The 19,879-nt window shown below is 37.7% G+C and overlaps 2 protein-coding genes across 3 annotated transcripts in view; both read right to left on the bottom strand.

Annotated features, from left to right (window-relative positions):
• Cltc (clathrin heavy chain) overlaps window positions 1-913 on the bottom strand; it is a 64,277-nt gene extending 63,364 nt beyond the window's left edge. Inside the window, 1 exon segment of the mRNA XM_047543684.1 lies at window positions 524-913. Coding sequence (XP_047399640.1) covers window positions 524-565 — 42 coding nt within the window. The 5' untranslated portion in view covers window positions 566-913.
• Window positions 914-9,738: 8,825 nt separating this feature from the next.
• The window catches only part of Dhx40 (DEAH-box helicase 40), a 39,005-nt gene continuing 28,864 nt past the window's right edge, over window positions 9,739-19,879 (bottom strand). For both annotated transcript variants that reach the window (XM_047547365.1, XM_047547366.1), the window contains 6 exons: window positions 18,592-18,706; window positions 17,768-17,876; window positions 14,952-15,046; window positions 11,759-11,828; window positions 11,265-11,493; window positions 9,739-10,252 (listed from right to left, as the gene is read on the bottom strand). In XM_047547365.1, the coding sequence (XP_047403321.1) occupies window positions 10,113-10,252; window positions 11,265-11,493; window positions 11,759-11,828; window positions 14,952-15,046; window positions 17,768-17,876; window positions 18,592-18,706 (758 nt within the window). In that variant the 3' untranslated portion in view covers window positions 9,739-10,112. The remainder of the gene's footprint in view (window positions 10,253-11,264; window positions 11,494-11,758; window positions 11,829-14,951; window positions 15,047-17,767; window positions 17,877-18,591; window positions 18,707-19,879) is intronic.

Genomic DNA, 19,879 nt, shown 5'->3' with positions numbered 1-19,879 from the left:
CCAGGAAGGTGCCTTTCTCAATTGTGAGCTGTGGAAGGAGGAAGAAAAAAGGCTGCTCCTCCCCAACCCACCCGCCACACAACTCTAGGGCGCAGACACGATGGGTAAAGGAAAGAGAAGAGCAATGGAAGGTGACAGCCCTGCACTGGTCTAGGGTTTGATGAGAATTCTTGCTCCGGGAGAAACGCCGGATAGTTCCCCGCTTTTACCCCCTACTCAAATGAATGAACCGAATAAAATAAAGAGGAGGAAGTTAGTATGCGCAGTTCTTGCCATCCAGGAACAAGACAGAGGCCCCTGGACCCAGGCCTGCCTTCGGCCCCCTTTGCACCCCGATTCGTCATTTTCAACCAAGCCCCCACATCATTAACCCTTTACGCTTTCAAAGATAGTGCCCCTTCTTCCATCTACGCCAAAACCGGCCCTCCCCCCCAATCCGATCCTGCTCGGGCCCACACTTCGGCTTCCTCCTTTCTTCCCACCAACCTCACCACACCCCTCACCAGCCTGGTCCCAACCGCACCTGAAGATGCTCCTGAAAACGAATTGGCAGAATCTGGGCCATGGCGCTGTCGGGGGGTATGGTCTCCTCCTGTCACTGGGGCTGCGGGGCAGTAGCTGCCCGGGCTCTCCGAGGGAGAGGAGGAGAGGGGGAAAGGGGAGGTTGGGCTCAGCAGGATACTCTCCGGGGACGCAGGAAACTGGCAGGCAGACGAGAGAGCTTGGGTCGGGGGCGGAGGCTCCAGGGGCCGGGAGAGCCGCAATGGCGGAACCGGGCGCAGCGCAGACTCCGGAAACGGCTGAGCCCTGCGGAAGGATCCCGCGACTGAACTCCGCCCAACCACCTCACCCCCTCCGACTTATGTACCCCTCCACGGAGCGCCGCATCGCTGTCAGGCGCAGGAATTCGGGGCGCAGTGCGCCGAAAGCCTCCCTTCCTGATGCGACAAGAGGGAGCTAGAGGAACCGGAGGGACTACTTTTTTAGAATCATCACTTTCCCCAGTCTGCTATTTTTCCCTCCCCCCACTTTTTTTGCATTTTGCCACATCATGCGACTCGGGGCGACCGACGTCATTTCCGTAGGCGCTTTAGGTCCCACCCACGCACTTCCAGGTGCACGTGATGCTGGCAGTGACGGGTTGGTTGCTGCCAGAATGGAGAGAGTGCTAGGGAAATGCCGTGTGTTCTGGGAATGAGGTGACTGTTCGGCCTCCTTGAGGCATGGCGTGTGCTGCTTCCTTGGCCTGCGGCCCCTGCATATTTCGACCGAGTCCCTGATGAAGAGGACGTGGCGTGGGCAGATGGGCCCTGCCTCCCGCCCTCTCGGTGACTCAGGGAAACGGCCTCGCCGCAGAGCGCTCCCCTGGCAGCTGGTGCAGCACTCCTCCCCCGCCTAGTTTCATGCAGTGGGAGGTTTCTTACATCCCAGGGAGGGGGAATGAAATGGGGTTTAAAATCCTCTCTGCCCTTACACACGCCCTTCTGACGGTTGGAGAACCTGACGCGCGGATTCTGACTAGAACCAGCGTTCTCTTCGGGTGTTACTTAATTAGCTTAAAGGACAGTGAAGGCCATCGGTGATGTATCTCAAGCTAGCCTTAGCGTTTCTGCGGACATTTTGGTGGGCTTGTATCAGTCTAGTTTATTAGTGCTCAGCTTGGCGTTTAAGAATTTTAAGTATCATAAAATAACGCGGAAGGATTACACCAAAATTGTAGCAGACTTTAGCGATACCGGGTTGAATCTTACAGAGTTTTATGATTACGTTAAAGGTGACTGACATGTCTTCCTGAAGGAAAGGGATTATTAGCTGTGTATTTCGGTGGGACCACCTCAACACTGCCTGTAGGTTAGCAGTGTGGGATGTAAGCACGTCAAAGCCGGAGCATCGTATCTTCCAACAGCATTAAGGTATCTACGGCATTACTTATCGATTAATAACCTTCCCAGAGCTTTCTTGATAAAATATAAACTGTAATAATTTATTAATAGTACCAATAAAGGACAAAAATTTAATTGCGTGCCTTTCATCTTGAAGATATTTTTTTTTCCTTCCCCAGAAAGCCCTTGAGAAGAAACTCAAGTCCACAATAATTTTTTCAGTGCCCTTCTCAATTAGAGCATAAAACCCTATTGGATATACAGTAATTTTGTGTGTTAAGCAGTTTTTCTTAAAAGAAGTTTGCTTAGTCATTTGTGTTGCTTTTAGTATTTTTCCCCAAACACTGTCTTTCATACTGAGGATCAGAGAACAATCTGGCAGGTAAGAGGGTAGTCAGAGACTGTTCTACAAAGAAGAGCCTTGCCACCATATTGTAGTAAAGTTATGCTTGCAAAATTTCATGTTGCTTTGTTAAGCCAAACACTTGAAGATGTCCTGTGTTCTGCAACATTTGAAAGGACCTTTCTAATACCAGTCTAATAGTAGCTGCTTTAAATCCTTCTTGGAAGTGCACAAGTTCTTTATTAAAATCCTAAGGGAGTTATTATTTTATTGGAGTAATGCAGTCCTGTAAATTAAATTTTCAATATCAGAATCTGGGATACAAGAGCTGCGTCAAGAATGGGCCCAAAATTTATCAATAAGTGTCTTGCATTTTCATACAGACTGGAAGTCCATTTAGAATCCCAAAAGTAATTGATATTTGGTGTGAAATATCTGACGAACAAGTGCACTTAAATTCTGTTAAAATGACTGCTGTGTCATCACACGTAGAAATCTAATGAATGCATTGTTTTCAGAACTCATTCAGGAAGAAAAATAGATTGTGATATTCCGAATCATTTTAAAACACGATACTCTTAAAAATCAATGCAACATTTTTTCAAGAGGAAAAAAAACAAGGTACAGATGATTTAAAAAACAACTAAAAACCCCACATTAAAGATCTGTAGCTTGGGCTGGGGTAATAAATCTGCTTTTTATGGGAACATGCTGTCCTTGCTAACAGTGTAGAGGCAGGAGAAAGGTTCTCAAATCTCTGGTTTAAAAACCCCAAAAGATGAGGGGTTTCTAAGCTATACGTGAATGGCATTGTTATCAGGCACACCTTAAGTTAAAAGACAGAATAGACAACCAAAAACAAATCCTGCTACCCAGATCTTTTTCTAACTATAACAAACCGACTGGTGCAATGTATGAATCATCACCTTGGCCTTTGGTTTTAGAAAGTGTCTTAGTAAGGTAGCCATATTAATAAGATAAATTAGTCAGGTTCTTTCAATTTTAAGCTATTTTAATCACAATGTCCATCAACAGTAGATCCTTGCAGTCAGTTGCAGTAAGTTTCATTAGCAAAAACTGCATTGCTTGGTCTGTCATTTCCAGGAGCACCAATTTTTCAACATCTATACAGGAAGCCTATATTGTGCCACTACTTTTATATTTTGTTGCAGGAACTATGAACTATGATGTGTGTATGTGTTTCTGTGTGGGTATGTATGACACCTTACACCTCAAAAAAATCCTATTGTAGGATTCCTCAATAGCTGTTCATATTAAATAAGCCCTGGCACCAAGGCTCCCCCACCTTAAACTGACCTTTTAAAAACAGCTTGAGGCCAGCTTGCATGCCTGTAATCCCAGCTACTCCAAAGACTGAGGAGGATCACAAGTTCCCAGCCTGAGCACGTTAGTGAGACACTGTCTCAAAAACAAAAAGGGCTGGGGATACAGCTCAGTGGTAGAATGTACCTGGGTTCAATCCCCAGTACCTAAAAAAGGAAACAGCTTAAGCTAGCTACATTGCAAAAAGTCACAAAACCATCTCTCAGATATTCAAACTCAAATATTAAAAGCAGAACTTCAAAACATATTTTGTCCCAAATATTTACAATTGAGATTATAGTGAAGCCATAAGAGATAATACTTGAGCATTACCCAAGTAAGATAACTGTTTTTGCCATTTAAACAGCAGCTCTGAATCATCTCAGCTCTCCCTAGGGCTACTGATATGAATCCCATCAGGATTAGACTAGGTCTTTATCTTTTCAAGCAAGATAAAGAGCAGCAAGCCTATCACATGCCAGTAAGAAAATGAGTATTGCTTGGGTCTTGGTCAACATAGTGTCCACTATTACTTTGGTTCTGTACAAAGTAGGTTACAGGTAAACTCCCAACAAAGGATGAAAAAAATGAAAGAAGCATTTAAAAAGCAAGGGGAAAAATCTTAATGACCTTTCTGTTTTAATATGAAATAGAACTGAGATTTTACTTTTTTTTTTTTTTTTTTTTTTTTTTTTTGGTACCAGGGATCCAACCCAGGAGCCCTTTTTATTTTTGGAGTTCTGGTCTCACTACATTGCTGAGGTTGGCCTCAAACTTGTAATCCTCCTGTCTAAGCCTCCCAAATTGGGATTTTGGGCTTGCACCACCATGCCTAGCTAGAGTGAGTCTTTATCAGTAGGGAGCATGTTCCAAGTAAAAAGTCAAGATTAGCCTTATGGGAATCCAAGCTGGAAACCAGTCATGTTATACAGGCCCCGCCCATATTTTCTAAAAGTTAAAATCACATCCCAACAGAGGAATGAAACTGCTTAAGACATTACCTTAAAAAGTCATCTCAAGAAAGTTGGTTTAAATATAGCGAGATCCTATCTCAAAACATAGGAAGGACTGGGGATGTAGCTCTGTGGTAAAGTGCTCCTAAGTTCAATCCCCACTACCAAAAACAAAAACAAATATAGTCATCACAGAGCGATGTGGACAAAAAAACCCGGAAGCATTTTAACCCTGCTGATCAATAAGGAGTCAGATGCCAAGTCACAATATCCCTTTCCCATCCAAAAACAAGTCATGGGAAGCTGGAAAGATGAATAGAGCAAAAAGGCAATGAGGGTAAGAGTGGGGAAATGATTGTTGACCCCTCCCATTTCTAAATATGTGCCTTTTTTTATTAATCTAGAGTCATTATTGTCTCCAATTAAAAGCAAAGCATGCTCCACAAACAAGTTTCCTCAGCAATCTTAAAAGTTTTCTCACACTCTGGGAATGCAGTGTCAATAGCAATGTGCACACCTTATTAATGGTAATAAATTCTTCTTTGGAATGTCTAAAGAATGACATTTGATAAAAAAGTTTTTGGCTAAATCATTAATAAAGCTTGAAGGAATTACAATCTAATTTGCACCTTGGACAAATATTTTTCAGTAGTACAATACAAAATTAAATACTTGACATTAAGTTGTTTTGTAAAGGCTTTGAGAAAACATTGATATTGGGAAAAAAATTCTAAATTTTAAAGGCCTCATGTTCATCATAATGAACAGTTTTTGTACAGTACACCTAACGAACATAGCCCAATCTGAATATGTACCAAACCTAATACACACTAGAAATTATTTTTTAAATGCCTCATCCTGTTATGACTGATAAAAGTAGATTAAGCAAAACAAACCAAAAACCTAAGTTATTTCCAGGTACAATGGCACATGTCTATAATCCCAGCTACTGGGAGACGGAGGCAGGAAGATTAAAAGTTTGAGTCTCAACAACTTAGCAAGACCATGTCTCAAAATAAAAAATAAAAAATGAGCTGAGGATGGGATTCTGTGGTAAAGTGTCCTAGATTCAATCCCTGGTACCGAAAAAAAAATTATTTTCTGACACATAAAAATTATATGAAACCTGAATTTCATTTTCTCTAATAAAAGTTTTATTAGAACAAGTGATATTCATTCATTTATGCATTGGGTGCATAAATGCATCGAGAGTGGTTGCTCTTATTACAGTAACTGAGACATTACAACAGATTGTATAGCTGGAAAAACTAGTATTTACTATCTGGCTTTATTAAATATTAATCAGATAATTTTATTATTTCTCATAGACAGTCTGAACATATGGAAAGTGTTAAATATCTAAATAAGTAAGATAACAAGGCTCTATGTTTTAGTCTGATTAGAATATGAAGAACCTCAAGGGTACAGTGCACTTTTAACACTGCAGATAGGAATGTGAACTGGGTCTTCTGTTCTGCAAAAAAGTTTAGGAGTAGGCATCAGGAGCCTCAAAAATTATTTTCCTTGCTATACAGAATTCAACCATAAGAACATTATCACAATTTATTCAACCATTCCCTATTGATAGCTATATATTTTAGCCATATGTATGTGTGTATGTCTATCCATGAGTATACCATTTCAATATTTTACTACTAAAAACAATGGTATGTTAAGCATTTTAACGAATTCTCTATTTAATATTTTTATAGATGCTACATTTAATATCAACAATTGATGCTACCCAGGCATGCCTATAATCCCAGCAGCTTGGGAGGCTGAGGCAGGAGGATTACAAGTTTGAGGCCAGCCTCAACCACTCAGCAAGGCAATAAGCCACTTTTGAGACAAAGTCTTAAAAACAAAAAAGGCTAGGAATGTACTTAAGCAGTAAAGCGCCTCTAGGTTCAATCCCAGTATCCCCACCGCACCCCAAAACAAAGAAAAACAATTAATGCTAAACCTCCAAGAATCAAATTTTATGAGGAAAAGTATACATAATCTCATAAAGTTGCTATGACATAAATCTAGGGTGTTCTTACTGGGTCACAGGTTGTACACATCTTTAACTCTGCTAGATGTTACTAATATTCTCTAAAATAAGAACAATTTATTCTTCTCTACTAATACTTTTCAGGAATATTAATTGTTGACAATCTGATAGTAATCAATGGCATCTCACTGTTATGTTCACTTGTATCTTCTTAATTATTAATAGGGTTCATTATTTTTTGTTTACTGATCATTTGTATTTCCTTTTTAATGAAATGACTAACATGTCCTTGGTCTGCTTTTCTATTATAACATTTTTCTTTTTTTTATTTTGTCTTAGTCACGTGAAAGTGCATTCACATTCTTTTAGGAACAAACTCCTCTAAAACCACCTTTCTCAAGGCTCTCTCTACCTTTTTGCCTTAATAAGATCAAGTATTCCTTTGATACTACTCCCTTAGAGCATTCTCAATGAAAATGGGAATTGGCACAATTAATTCAAAACACTGGATGCAGTGGTGCATGTCACCCAGCAGCTTAGGAGGCCAAAACAAGAGGATTCCATGTTTAAGGCAAGCCTCAGCAACGTAGTGAGACCCTGTCTCAAAATAAAAACTAAAAAGGAGTGGGGCACAGTGGCACATGCCTGTAATCCCAGTGGCTCCGGAGGCTGAAACAGGAGGATTAAAAGTTCAAAGCCAGCCTTGGCAAAAGCAAGGCACTAAGCAACTCAATGAGATCCTGTCTCTAAATTTAAAAATACCAAAAAAATAAAAAGGGATGGAAAGTAGTGGCTCAGTGGTAAAGCACCCCTGGGTTTAATCCCCAATATCAAAAACAAAAAAAAACAAAAACAAAAAAACTATGAATATGTTATTTCTCTTTAACAAATCCATATATCCTACAGAATAGTTCAAAAAGGTTGGCAATCAAAGCTTTCCATAGAATGACCTCTACCAACATTTTTAGCATACTACCCCTTCTATGTATAACACTATGTACAAATAAACTGGACTGTTTATTTGTACAAATACCCTCTCAAATACCTCCCAATCTTTCCAATTTAGTCTTGATTCATGCTGTTCCTAGCATTCATCTGTTTATTGGAAATTCATCCTTTAAGGAATGTCCTTCCTTACAATATACTACCAACAAATAAATATAGAAAAGAATTTTTTTAAATAAACACCAACTGGCAACCATTAAAATAAAACTGATTCAAGGGCTGGGGATATAGCTCAGTTGGTAGAGTGCTTGCCTTGCAAGCACAAGGCCATGGGTTCAATCCCCAGCACTGCAAAAAAAAAAAAAAAAAAAAAAAAACTGATTCAAGCAAAAAGTCATCAACTGATGATAAATCCTCATATTTTGTGAGGATATTTTACATAATCTGAAAGTACCTCCCTATTAAATTACTTACGAATTATAAGAGTAACTAGGTTGAAGAAAAAAAAACATAACCAAATAATCGAAATTAAAATCACATGTATAGCCCAGCAACTTTGAGGCTAAGGCAAAAGGATCACAAGTTTGGAACTAGTCTCAGCAACTCAGGAAGACCCTCTCTCAAAATAAAAAATAAAAGGGCTGGGGGTGTAGCTTAATGATACAGCACCCCTGGGTTTGATCCCTAGTAACCTCCCCCCAAAAACTAATTATCACTGATAATGGGCAATACCACATACCTTCAGTTGTTATACCCAGAAAAGACACTGTATCGTTTATGCAGTATTCCAGTTAAATACACCTAACCATAAGGAAACATTAGAGATTCTCAAATTGGAGACCTTCTATAAAATAACTAACCTATATTATGGGGGCAGAAAAAAAAAGTTAATGCTGTAAAGGAAAAAGGAAGACTAAGGATCTTTTCCAGATTAAAACAGACTGAAAACAATACATGATCCTTGAATGAATCTCCATCTAGGGAATATATTATTGGGACAATTGATGAAATTTGAATATAGACTATAGATTTAGAATGTGTGCTAAATAAATACTGAGTTAAAAGAGTTCTCTTTTTAGGAATACACACATACTTGTACCACATTTAAAGAAACACACCAACAACATACACCTAAGAAGACAAACTGACAGGACTAAACAAGACAGTGTCTAGATAACTAAAGGTAAAAGTGAACATATTAACAACGCTGAAAATGTCCAGAGAAACAATCACTACTCACCTTCAAGGAAAGGCATAGGGATTGGGGTCCTCATATGATTTTTTTTCAAGAAAGGCTTCAAGGACTGGGGATATAGTCCTTGAAGGCCTAGCATTCACAAGGCCCTGGGTTCAGTTCCCAATACCGCAAAACAATAATAACCCAAAACTTGTAGTTTCTAGTGCTGGAAATAAAGCTGTTTAGATGCCAAAGGAAAAAACTAGACCAGAGTAGTTAGTTATACCTAAAAGAAATTCACACTCTTGGTTTTTACACAAAAATATCTAAAAACACACATTTATCATCTTTTAAGTTTTAATGACACTAAAAGCTTTATTTAACAAACATTGACTACTATGTGTAAAGCACTATGCTAGGTGTCATGAAAGATACAAAGGTGAAAAAGACAGTCCCTGCCCACAAGGAGCGTATAATCTAGTGAGGCAGACAGACAAATACACAAATAACTAGAATACAAGGCAGTAAACAAGAGTAGGCAAGTGCTGAGTGTGGCCTGAGTGTAATACTAACTTAGCCTCAAGGTTCCAATTAGAAACACTGGTGAAATAGTGTTGGTTGCTTTGAAATCCCATCTCAAGATCAACATAATAGATGTTTAAATGGTCCTACCCAAGCAGCTGGAAGCAAGAGAGTAGGCTAGGTGAAGGGGTTACTTGAAAGCACTACCACACCTACATACGTGGTGCTGATACAAGTATGTAGGTACAGCTAAAAAAGAACTTTTATATATATATATATATATATGTATGTATATCATCTGTCCTTTGGTTAATGGCTATAGCTACTGTTTTAAACAATATATTTTTATATAAAAAGGAATTTGTATAATCCCAGAAAAATCAATTTAAGGATTAATATTAATTCAAGAAAGAATCCTGACATAGGCAATTTTATTTACTAATTGATTCTTTTCTCTAAATATCTATAAAGCTCTGTAGCAATTAAACAGTTAGACATCTAAGTATTGCTGAGTAAAAACCTCTTATGTTCAGCCTTCTGAAGGAAATGGTCACATACCTGATATAACACTATTCTAATAGCAACAAGAAGGCCTTAAAGAGATTTAAGGAAAATAATTTTTAATGCTTCAATGCAAATGGAATACACGCTGATTAAATACAACTCAATGTTCTTTGAAAATATCTCAATGACAGCGTTTGATACCAGTTAAGGCCAGCAAAACTGAAGTGAGGAAAATATTACATGTATGTCTTTCATTGGTTTCATGTATCAATGCCTGTGACCATGCAATTCAATCTTTTCTTTCAAAGTTTCATTTGTTGGTATCAGTGAGCTTTGATTTGCTTTTAGCTCATAGGCTATTTACTGATGCTGACCACTTCCTCTTCATAGTGCTGTCTGAAATAACTGGTAAAGTAGAAGCACATTTCCTGGCTGCTTTTCCTACTTCCTGAATTAGAGGATTCACTGCTTAGCCTGTTTCCTTCAGTGTGTCACTGTGGTCCTGTGTCCTCTGCTGCTTTCTCTCAAGGAAACGAGCTCGTGCATCTGATATGGATTTGTCATCATTTCTTCTTTGCATTTTCTTTAGGATTTCTTTTGATATTCCATCTGAAAATATTACAAATTAATCCAATAAAACTTTAGTTTTGGGATTCAATACTAGTGGTATTAAGAGAAAGAGATGCTATGACTTTTCAATGTTAAGAAAAGAAAAGGAATAAATAAAGTTATATTTTGCCCCATCAAAAGAAATAATGTGAGTCTGGGATGTAGCTCAGGGGCAGAGTGCCTGCCTACCATGCACAAAGTCCAGGGTTCAAGCCCCAGTACCACAGAGATGAAACAAACAAAAACCCCAAAAGAAATGATGTAGACTGTGGTTAAAAACTAAGACCATATGGCCAGGAATGTAGCTCAGTGGTATAGTATACACTCAGTATCCATGAGACCCTGGGATTAATCCCTAGCACCACCCAAAAAATAAAAATAAGAGTCCTGATGCCAGTAAGTCAGAAAAACTGACCCTAATTCAAGCATATTTTTAACAAAATACTTAGTGGCTAACATTTCTAAAGACCCTTCTGTGATTTGTAGTGTAAAACTTTTCACCATTCTATTCCTAGTTATGTTAAATAAGGATAATTCAATATGATCCATCAAAAAGTTTTATTGAGGCAAGAGCAGTGGTGCACACGAGGCTGAGGCAGGAGGATCAAAGCCGCCTGAGCAACTTAGTGAGGCCCTAAGCAGCTTAGTGAGACCCTGTTTCTGTCTCAAAGAAAAGAAGAAAAGAAAAGAAAAAAAAAAAAGGGATGGGGATGTGGCTCGGTGGTTAAGTACCCTGGGTTTAATCCCTGGTACCAAAAAAAAAAAAAAAAGTTTTATTGAATATTTTTTTGTGTTGAGTTGATAATAATTAAGTTTTCTGTCCTAGTTCAGTACCACAACTGTTTATGCCTCTGATCTAGGTACCTAGCATTTCAGGAAAAAGACCCTTGGAAAAGAAGGCGGTTCTGAGGTTAAAAATTCACAAAATTTTATAAATGAAATAAAAATAGTAAAGCACTGCTCATAAATAGTATGACATAGTAGTTAAGAAGAGAACAAATGATTCACTCACCCTTAAGCTGCTTTACATTTTCCTTATTTGTCCATCTCCTTCTTACATCTTCCCTCACTTCCCGACGGGCCACACTGCTCAAATCATGTGCATTAAATTCATGCAACTTGGGTAACAAGTCTCTCACCCATTCATAACGGATAGGACACACAATTCTTGCGTAGACTTTGGTGGTAACTAATACCTCATGAAAAATGATCCATTCAAGTTTGGTTTCCTGTTCATGAAGCTACACAAAAAAATTCATTTAAGGATAACTCAATAACCTGCCCTATTCTATATTAGACCAACTAAATAATAGCCCAAATCTTTCTGAATTAATTCCTATCTTCTTCAATCAAACAGGAGGCATGAGCCAACTAATACCCTTGGAGGTTTATGTAATATAGATACATGTAAATTTAACCTCAAAATGAAAAGTAAACAGTATTCGTATATTACTCATTCCTACATCTTTATAAATGCCTTCCTTTTATTAAAAATAAGGTACTTACTGCTGAGGAAGGATGAATGTGAACTGGGCTTCCACGCCCATCCATTGTGCAAAAAGTTCTCCCAACAGATCTATAAACAGAAAAACCAAATGATAAAGACCAGAACAGTAAAACAACAAAGTAGAACATTAAGTCCAAAAATGAACAATTATGGTATGATCCTACTACAAACAGCACAATAAGTAGCTTACCTTTATTTCTTTTTTCTTTTTTTTTTAAGAAAATCCCTTCATACCAAGAAACATCACAACAGGTGGTTTAAGGAAGCCACACAAACATTTTCCCATACCCAAAGTTTTACTACCTCAGTGATTACTATACAGTATGAATACCCTCTTTCATTGCTGAACAACGAAGCTATTAATAAGTTTAACAGAAGTTTTACACTTAATTCTTTCAATGTTAATTATATCTTTATGCTAAAGTAACTTGGTAATGAGAGCTGATACTTCATTTCTTAAATCTGAATTTTTTAATTAGACTAATCCATTTACAAGTTTGTCAGCACCGCACTAAAACTCTGAGAGTTTAACATCACATCAGCCTGTTTCTGAGCACACTGCAAAAGTTGATTTATCTCATAGGAATAAAGGCCAAATTGTTCCTGATACTGTGCCAGCTGGGTTCCCAGAGGCTCCTTGTAAGTGATATCAGGTCTGAAGGCCCAGCATGACATCCTCCACTAAAGCCCCCAATCATCACTGGGGGGCTTGACCCAACATTTGCCCAAGAGTACAGCCTATACCTAGCAGCTGCGGTGGATGCTATCTAAGTGTTCAGACTTGGCTGCAGGGGTGCAGCATCAGGTGGCTCAACTGCAAATGTAGGACCACTACTGGCAGCTGAGCTGCTGGTGCTGTCTTATCAGCTCTCATTTGAAGTGCCATGGATGGCTAGAGAAGCCATGTGGGAGGGTACAGTTTTGATTTCCACATGGCATCACAAGTATGCAGCAGCCGGGCACACAGAACTTAAGAAACTGCCCAGAGGTTTAAATTTATTCAACCGACACTATAACCTCTCTACCAATTCATTTCGAATCAGTGATACAAGTTAAACGTCATTTCAATTAAGTATAAGCATTTCAGGTCAATAATTAGTAATATTAATGATAATGTTATATATGTGTTTCCAAAATGTTTTCATAGCAAACCCTCAAAACAACCTATGAGCTTTGAGAGTCACATACTTTATTCAAAGGTCAAAATTGAGACTCAGGGCTGAGGATATAGCTCAGTTGGTAGAGTGCCTGCCTCACATGCACAAGGTCCTGGGTTCAATCCCCAGCACCACACACACACACACAAAAACTGAGATTCAAATAAATTAGCTAGTCTTCTCAAGATCACAAAGCTAATGCATGGTGAAACTAAGTCCTACATATGTCTTCTGTCTTGAATGCAGTACTCTCTTATTTTTTATTATGTTACATCTGTGTTCAAAGGATTGACTTCTTCACTAAAGTCTGACAATTAGAAAAATCTCATGTATCATTTTTCTAAACATACAGTTAACCTCAAATTCTTAATTCTTTTCTACACTGTCATTCTAAAAACTTTGTCAAAATAATAGCCCTAGTCTAACTCAGTCCCTGCAGTATTTGACATGTATTATTCTTGTAGCCCAGATCAGACTGCCTTATAATTATTCACTTACCTATCTGTATTCTCTACTAGACTTAAGTATCATCTTGAATGATGCCAGGAGGGCTGGGCTTGTAGCTTAGTGGTAGAGCACTTGCCTAGTATGTATGAGTCACTGGGTTTGATCCTCAGCACCACATAAAAATAAATAAATAAAATAAAGGTATTGTGTCCATCTACAACTAAAATATATATAAAAAAAAAATTAAAAAAAAAAAAAAAAAAGGAATGATGCCAGGACTCTCATTCTACTCCACCTTTCTATCTTCAGTACCTGCCCAGTGTTTGCATGTACACAGCAGGTAACCAAAACATCGTATTTTTAAAATTCTTAAAAAAAAAATCTAAATCTAAAGGAAATTTACAGGTACCATATAAAAACCTTTTTTTTTACCACTGAGAGTAAGTCGCCAACCTGATGCCTCAACTACCATCCCCAAAAACCTGAGTGTGCATTTCATTTCCTATAATCAAGGACAGTCTACTACATAGCCATAATTCAACTATCAAAACCAGGAAATTAACACTGATGCATTATTAACATCTAATCCTCAGATGCCACTTACATTTCACCAAATGTCATAATAGAATCCTTTAAAACAAAAGGACTGAGTTCAGAATCATGCATTGCTTTCACTTAACATGTCCCATTAGTCTCCCTCATTCTGGAATACTTCCTCAGTCTTTCTTTATGTGGTGCTGGGAAGTCTTGCTTCCAGTCCCTCTCAGAGCTAGGGTATGTATGTACACTATTTACATACATACAAATATTTATTACACACACTATTTGTATTCTCATATCAATTTATCCATTCATCCATCAAGTACCTTCATAACTTCATTATGTTTTTTAACCCACTTAGTTGTAGATGGACATAATATCTTTATTTTACTTATTTATGTGGTGCTGAGGATTGAACCCAGCACCCTGCACATGTGGGGCAAACGCTCTACCACTGAGCCATAACCCCAGCCCCATAAATTCATTATTATAACTTGAAATTCCAAATCAACTCAGAAATTGCTTTTGTTTTCTTACTTTCAATATTTCTCACTCTAATAATCATCAATATACTTAGTGATATGATCCATTCCTCTGTATATAATGAATTTTGCATACCACTGTTATCCCACTCCTATGAAGATACTCTCCTCACTACTCTCACATCCTCATATGCCAGCTCAAATAATCCCTCCACAGGCTGTTTAAGGTCTGACATTACTTGCCAAGCTACCCCTTCTTAGGAATGCCATCCTCAACCTTTTTGGCTCTCACAGTCCACATGGGGTCACATCTCTACAAGAAAATCCTTGTTAATTGCCTTAGGTGGTGATAACCTGTGCTGGATCTACCTTTCATACATTCTCCTCCTACTCTGGGCCAATGTGGTTCCCCCCGTACAAGTGACAATTATGAAACAGCTCATAATTTAAGTCATCATCACCTCAGAACTTAAACTGAATCTCCAATCTTTAATATTAAATAGTTCAGTATTATAATCAAATATAGTAGTATTTCTTGATCCATCCCTCAAGCTTATATTGCTTACCTTCGAGCTACATTTTTGAAATAGCCTGCACAAAGACATCTTCGTAGTACTTCATGTTTAGGGCCTTCAAATGTCTCTCTTGGGAAATCACTTTGCTGTAGAAAGAATATATATTTGGTAGTAAATCTCATAAAACAATTCAAAATTATCTTTTATTTTGAAAAGTCCATACTCCTAAAGACTTCTGCTTCTGGTCAATATGATGTAAGAACTAGATTTAACCTTCCACCTGAAATAATCGAAAGACAGACAAAATTAAGAAAAAATGATTTCCAGAACACCATATATATCAGGCAACAAATGATAGCAACCCTTGAGAAACAGGAAATAAAGCAAGCCCTATGACTGACTGCCCAGCCTACATTCTTTCTAAGACTAAGGCACAAAAAAGAAAACCCCAAATGGAACAAAGAGAGAACTCCTCCCTGAGTTGAGGAGACACAGCTCAAAGTCCAGAAAGACAAAGGTGATTGAAATTTATAGTAACAAAGAGAACTGCAAGTAGAACTCCAGAGATCTGCAAAAGGTCCTCAAATGCTGAGTATGAATAGTTTATGAATGTGAGGAAACTAGCAGCCACGGAAGTATATTCACACCAGCAAAGAATGCTACCTGCCCCTGTTAGTCAGCTAGAATATCTCATAATTCATATGGTTTTTGTGCAGTATGCACAGAAGGGTCTTGCCTTAGAAGTAGGGAATAACTACCTCTATCCTGAGCACTGTTCTGATCACACATAACAAATCTTATAAGCAAGACCCCCCCCAAAAGGGTCAGTTTTCAAGTAACTGGAATATGAAAATATCTAGCACCCAGCAAGATAAAGTTCACAAGGTTTGGCATTAACTCAAAAATTACCAAGCATGTGAAGAAATAGGAAAATACAACCCATAATGAGGACATAAATCAACCAAGCAAAATCAGCTCATAATTGACAGATATTATACACATATTATACAGCTATTGACAGAATTATACACATATTATAAATGGAATATATTATGTTCGAAAGTTAAGTGGAGGGCTAGGAGTATACAGCTGAGTGGTAAAGGGTTTGCCTAGCATGCATGAGGTCATGGGTTAGATTCCCAGCACCATAAAGAGAAAAAAGGAAGAAAGAAAAAGTTAAGTGAAGACCTGAAATAAACTCTCCAGGTCTAGAGATGAACAACAATCTAGAAATGAAAAATACCAGGGTGGGATATGTGTCAGATTAGACACTGCAAAAGAAAAGATTAGTGAATGTAAAGGTAAAGCAAATAGAAAACATTATTTAAAATGAAAAGACAGAAAATAATTGGTTACTAGTGAAGGGTTATGGAAAAAAATATTCCTGTATGGTACCCCCGAAGAAAATTAGAAAGAGGTAAAGATCCAGAGGAGGGAGGGGAAACTAGACAAGGATTAACCTCCCGGCAGATCTTTTTCTGATAACAATGGGTCCTAGGGGAAAGGGGCAGACACTGAATGCTGGGCTCTAAACCTTGACCTTCCCCCATGGCAAATTAGTTCTAAACGGAGGCACAGCAAATAACAAGGGGCAAGAGTTAAGTACTCATCCCTCAGGGTCTGGACTCTTAACCTCTCCAGACAACAATGAGTTTCAATCTTTTTACAACTACTCTCCTAAATTAAAGTTTTAACCTGTACAACTAGCCCAACAGTCAAAACTGCATGGCTTCCAATGATTACATCATCCTCATTGTACCCTATAAAACCAAAATCCCCTCAGTAACTGATGGTCATTTTTGCATACAGAAAATGAGCCCCAAAGGTGCCTGAGTCTCTGAAGGAATAAAGGTTTCTCTGAATCCACTGAGGTCTGCACCCCGTCCTTTTGCAAAACCCAGGTTCTTTTTTTTTTCTTTTGTGGTGCTGGGGATTTGAACCCAGGGCTTTGTGTTTGCAAGGCAAGCACTCTACCAACTGAGCTATATCCCCAGCCCTGCACCCCGTCCTTTTGTTCTTACAACTAGAGAATGGAAAGAGAGGGAATGGAGAACTATTGTTTAATAGGCATAGAGTTTTAGTTATGGGATAATGAAAAAGTTCTTAAAAAACTTCTTTTTTTCCTATCTGGAGACAGAAAGTAGGAAGGACCACACAACACTGCGAAAGTACTTAATGACACTGTACACTTAAAGTCACTGAGGCTGGTCTCAAACTTGGAATCTTCCTGTTTCAGCTTCTAGAACTGCTGAGAGTACAGGCACATGCCACTATGCATAGTGTCAATGTAAACTTTAAAATGATAAATTGTAATGTTATATACTCTACCACAATAAAAAAGTATAAAATTGAAAAAAATTATGCTAAATGAAAAGAATCCAGACTCCCTCCCCAACAAGCACACACTGTATGATTTCATTTACATAAAATTCAAGGAAATGCCTACTTATGTACAATGACAAAAGGCAGATCAGTGGTTGCTGAGTAAGGAGAAAATGGGGGAAGCCTGTGAGGAAAGATGAATGGATTACTACAGGACATGATGAAATTCTGGGAAGTGGGTATGTTCATTATCTTGATTGTAGTGATGATTTCACAGGTCTATACAAGTGTCAAAATTATATACTTTAAATGTATGCAGTTTGCTGCATATCAATTATAGCTCAGTAAAGTTACTTTAAAATATTCTCATTTCTCCATATAAATTTCTTTATTACTAGTAGGAATCATTCATGGGGTCAGGAGATGGCTATATGCAAAAAGAGAAGGCAGAGGACAAGAAAGGGTGGTGAGAAGTACCTATATTATCAATATGGAATAGACAAGCCAAAAGTGCTACTCAAGAAAAAAAAAAAAACAACCATCACCTGTTTAAGCTTCCTGATTAATTCTCGAAGCTGGGCTTCCACACGAAATGCAGAAAATAAGCACCTCCAATGAATCCAATGTTTTTGGCACCATGAAGCTGGAGCTCCACTGCAAAACAAAAATACTGATCTCTTGAAAATATTTATAGTGAAAGACAATCTAACATTCTCATTTCTTTTCCCCTCACTCCCCGGTACTGGGGATTGAACCCAGGGGATAATCTACCACTGGCTACATCCTCAGACCTTTTAACATTTTTGAGACAGAGTTTCACTAAGTTGCCCAGGCTGGCCTCGAATTTGCAATTCTCCTACCACAGCCTCCAAGTAGCTAGAATTACAAGCATGTACCCAGTTCCTGGCCCTAACATTCACACTTTTATTACAAGAGTAGAAATCAATTAGCAATTGTCAGCTCTTTTATGAGATCTGTTCAACTACTAAAAAGGCACTTTAGGAAGTTTGAAAAAAAAATTTGTGTTAATGCCTCGAAATTAAAAGTTAGATTGTAAATACATTTCTTTTTACACATATGCATGAACAAATATTCATTTCTCATCTAAATTACCTACAAAGTAGCAAAATTTCTAAGATTTGAGATTTTATTTTCAGGAAAGATTTGAAGAGAGAAGAAAGAAGAGAATATTATGTAATAAATGCCTAAGAAGTAATACTTACCTGACATAATCTCACTGATATTCAAAATACCTTGAGGTCAACATTATCCCCACTGAACCTTAGCATTTAACATTGCAAGAGTAAGTATATTCTGGAGCTATATATCAAAACTAGTATCTTCCAGTACAAAGGAATACCTCACATACCTTGATTTGCATTGTTCAAAGATGACAGCTAAAGTTGCAAAGTCATTAAATCCTCCAGCTTTAGCTGCCAATTCTCGATGTCTCTGTTCAGCTTCCTTCTGGTACTCTGGATCAACTAAAAGGAGAATTAGGAAGGAACTTAGTTCTACTTTATATTAAGTGCCCACATTCACTTTGTTTTTTCAAAGTCATCAATGTCTGCCTCACTCACTGGGGTATAGTAAGGTAGAACTATATTAGTTTTTCTTGCAGGGGGCAGGCACGTCTTAATTTTTTCTACAATTTCTTTTCTTCTTTTAGGACATTTTGGAGATTTTACCAGAAGAGCAACATTATTTTTTTCAATGCATTTGCCTTTAAAATATATTTGGAATTTACTTCTTAAAATAGTGTTTATTGTAGCTCAGTGGTAGAGCACTTGCCTAGCATGTGTGAGGCACTGGATTTGATCCTCAGCAGACATAAAAATAAATAAATAAAATAAAGGTATTGTGTCCACCTACAACTAAAAAAAAAATGTGTGTGTGTTTTTTTTTAAAGTAAAGTACCCATACCATGGTACAAAAAAAAGATACAATATAAAAGTTCAATGTTCCCAGTTTGTTACAGATACCACAAACTAATCCTCAAGGCTAATCATGGTTAATTAGTCCCCAAATTATAATCATCCAACTAATATTTTTTTTTACTTTATAATGGTAATAAAGCAATATGCATTCTGCAGGAACTATACTTTGAATTTTAATTTTTTCCCGATATACTCCACAATGCTGGGCAGCGGAGCCTTACTTCCTAGTCAGCCACGCAATCATGAGGGTAAACAAGAGATACTCTTGTTGCTAAGTTATGTTCAGTAGGTTAAATGTACTGAGTGTATTTTCAATTTAGGACATTTTCAACTTATACAAACATAACCCATCATAATTTGAAGAGCATCTGTATTTAGTATGTATCCTTCCAGATATTTTCTACACCTACAGAAGCATATGCACACAGTGTTTTATTTTTACATAAATGAGACATATGTTCTGAAAATTCCTTTAACAATTTTATAACAGCTCCACGTCAATACATATAGAATTATTTATTATCAGAAATAACAATCTAGTATTACCCAGAGGTATGAGGAATATAACATAATTTACCCAGTCCCTATTTATCCAATTCCTAATTATGGGCAATTAAACATGACCTCCAAATATGCGGAACGGACCTACTATGAACATTCTTTTATAATTTTACACTGAAGTATAACACACATACAGAAAACTACACACTTGACTGTGTA

The sequence above is a fragment of the Sciurus carolinensis genome, chromosome 3 (genome assembly GCF_902686445.1).
Source record: "Sciurus carolinensis chromosome 3, mSciCar1.2, whole genome shotgun sequence".
NCBI lineage: Eukaryota > Metazoa > Chordata > Mammalia > Rodentia > Sciuridae > Sciurus > Sciurus carolinensis.
This window is presented reverse-complemented; position numbering and strand designations above follow the sequence as displayed.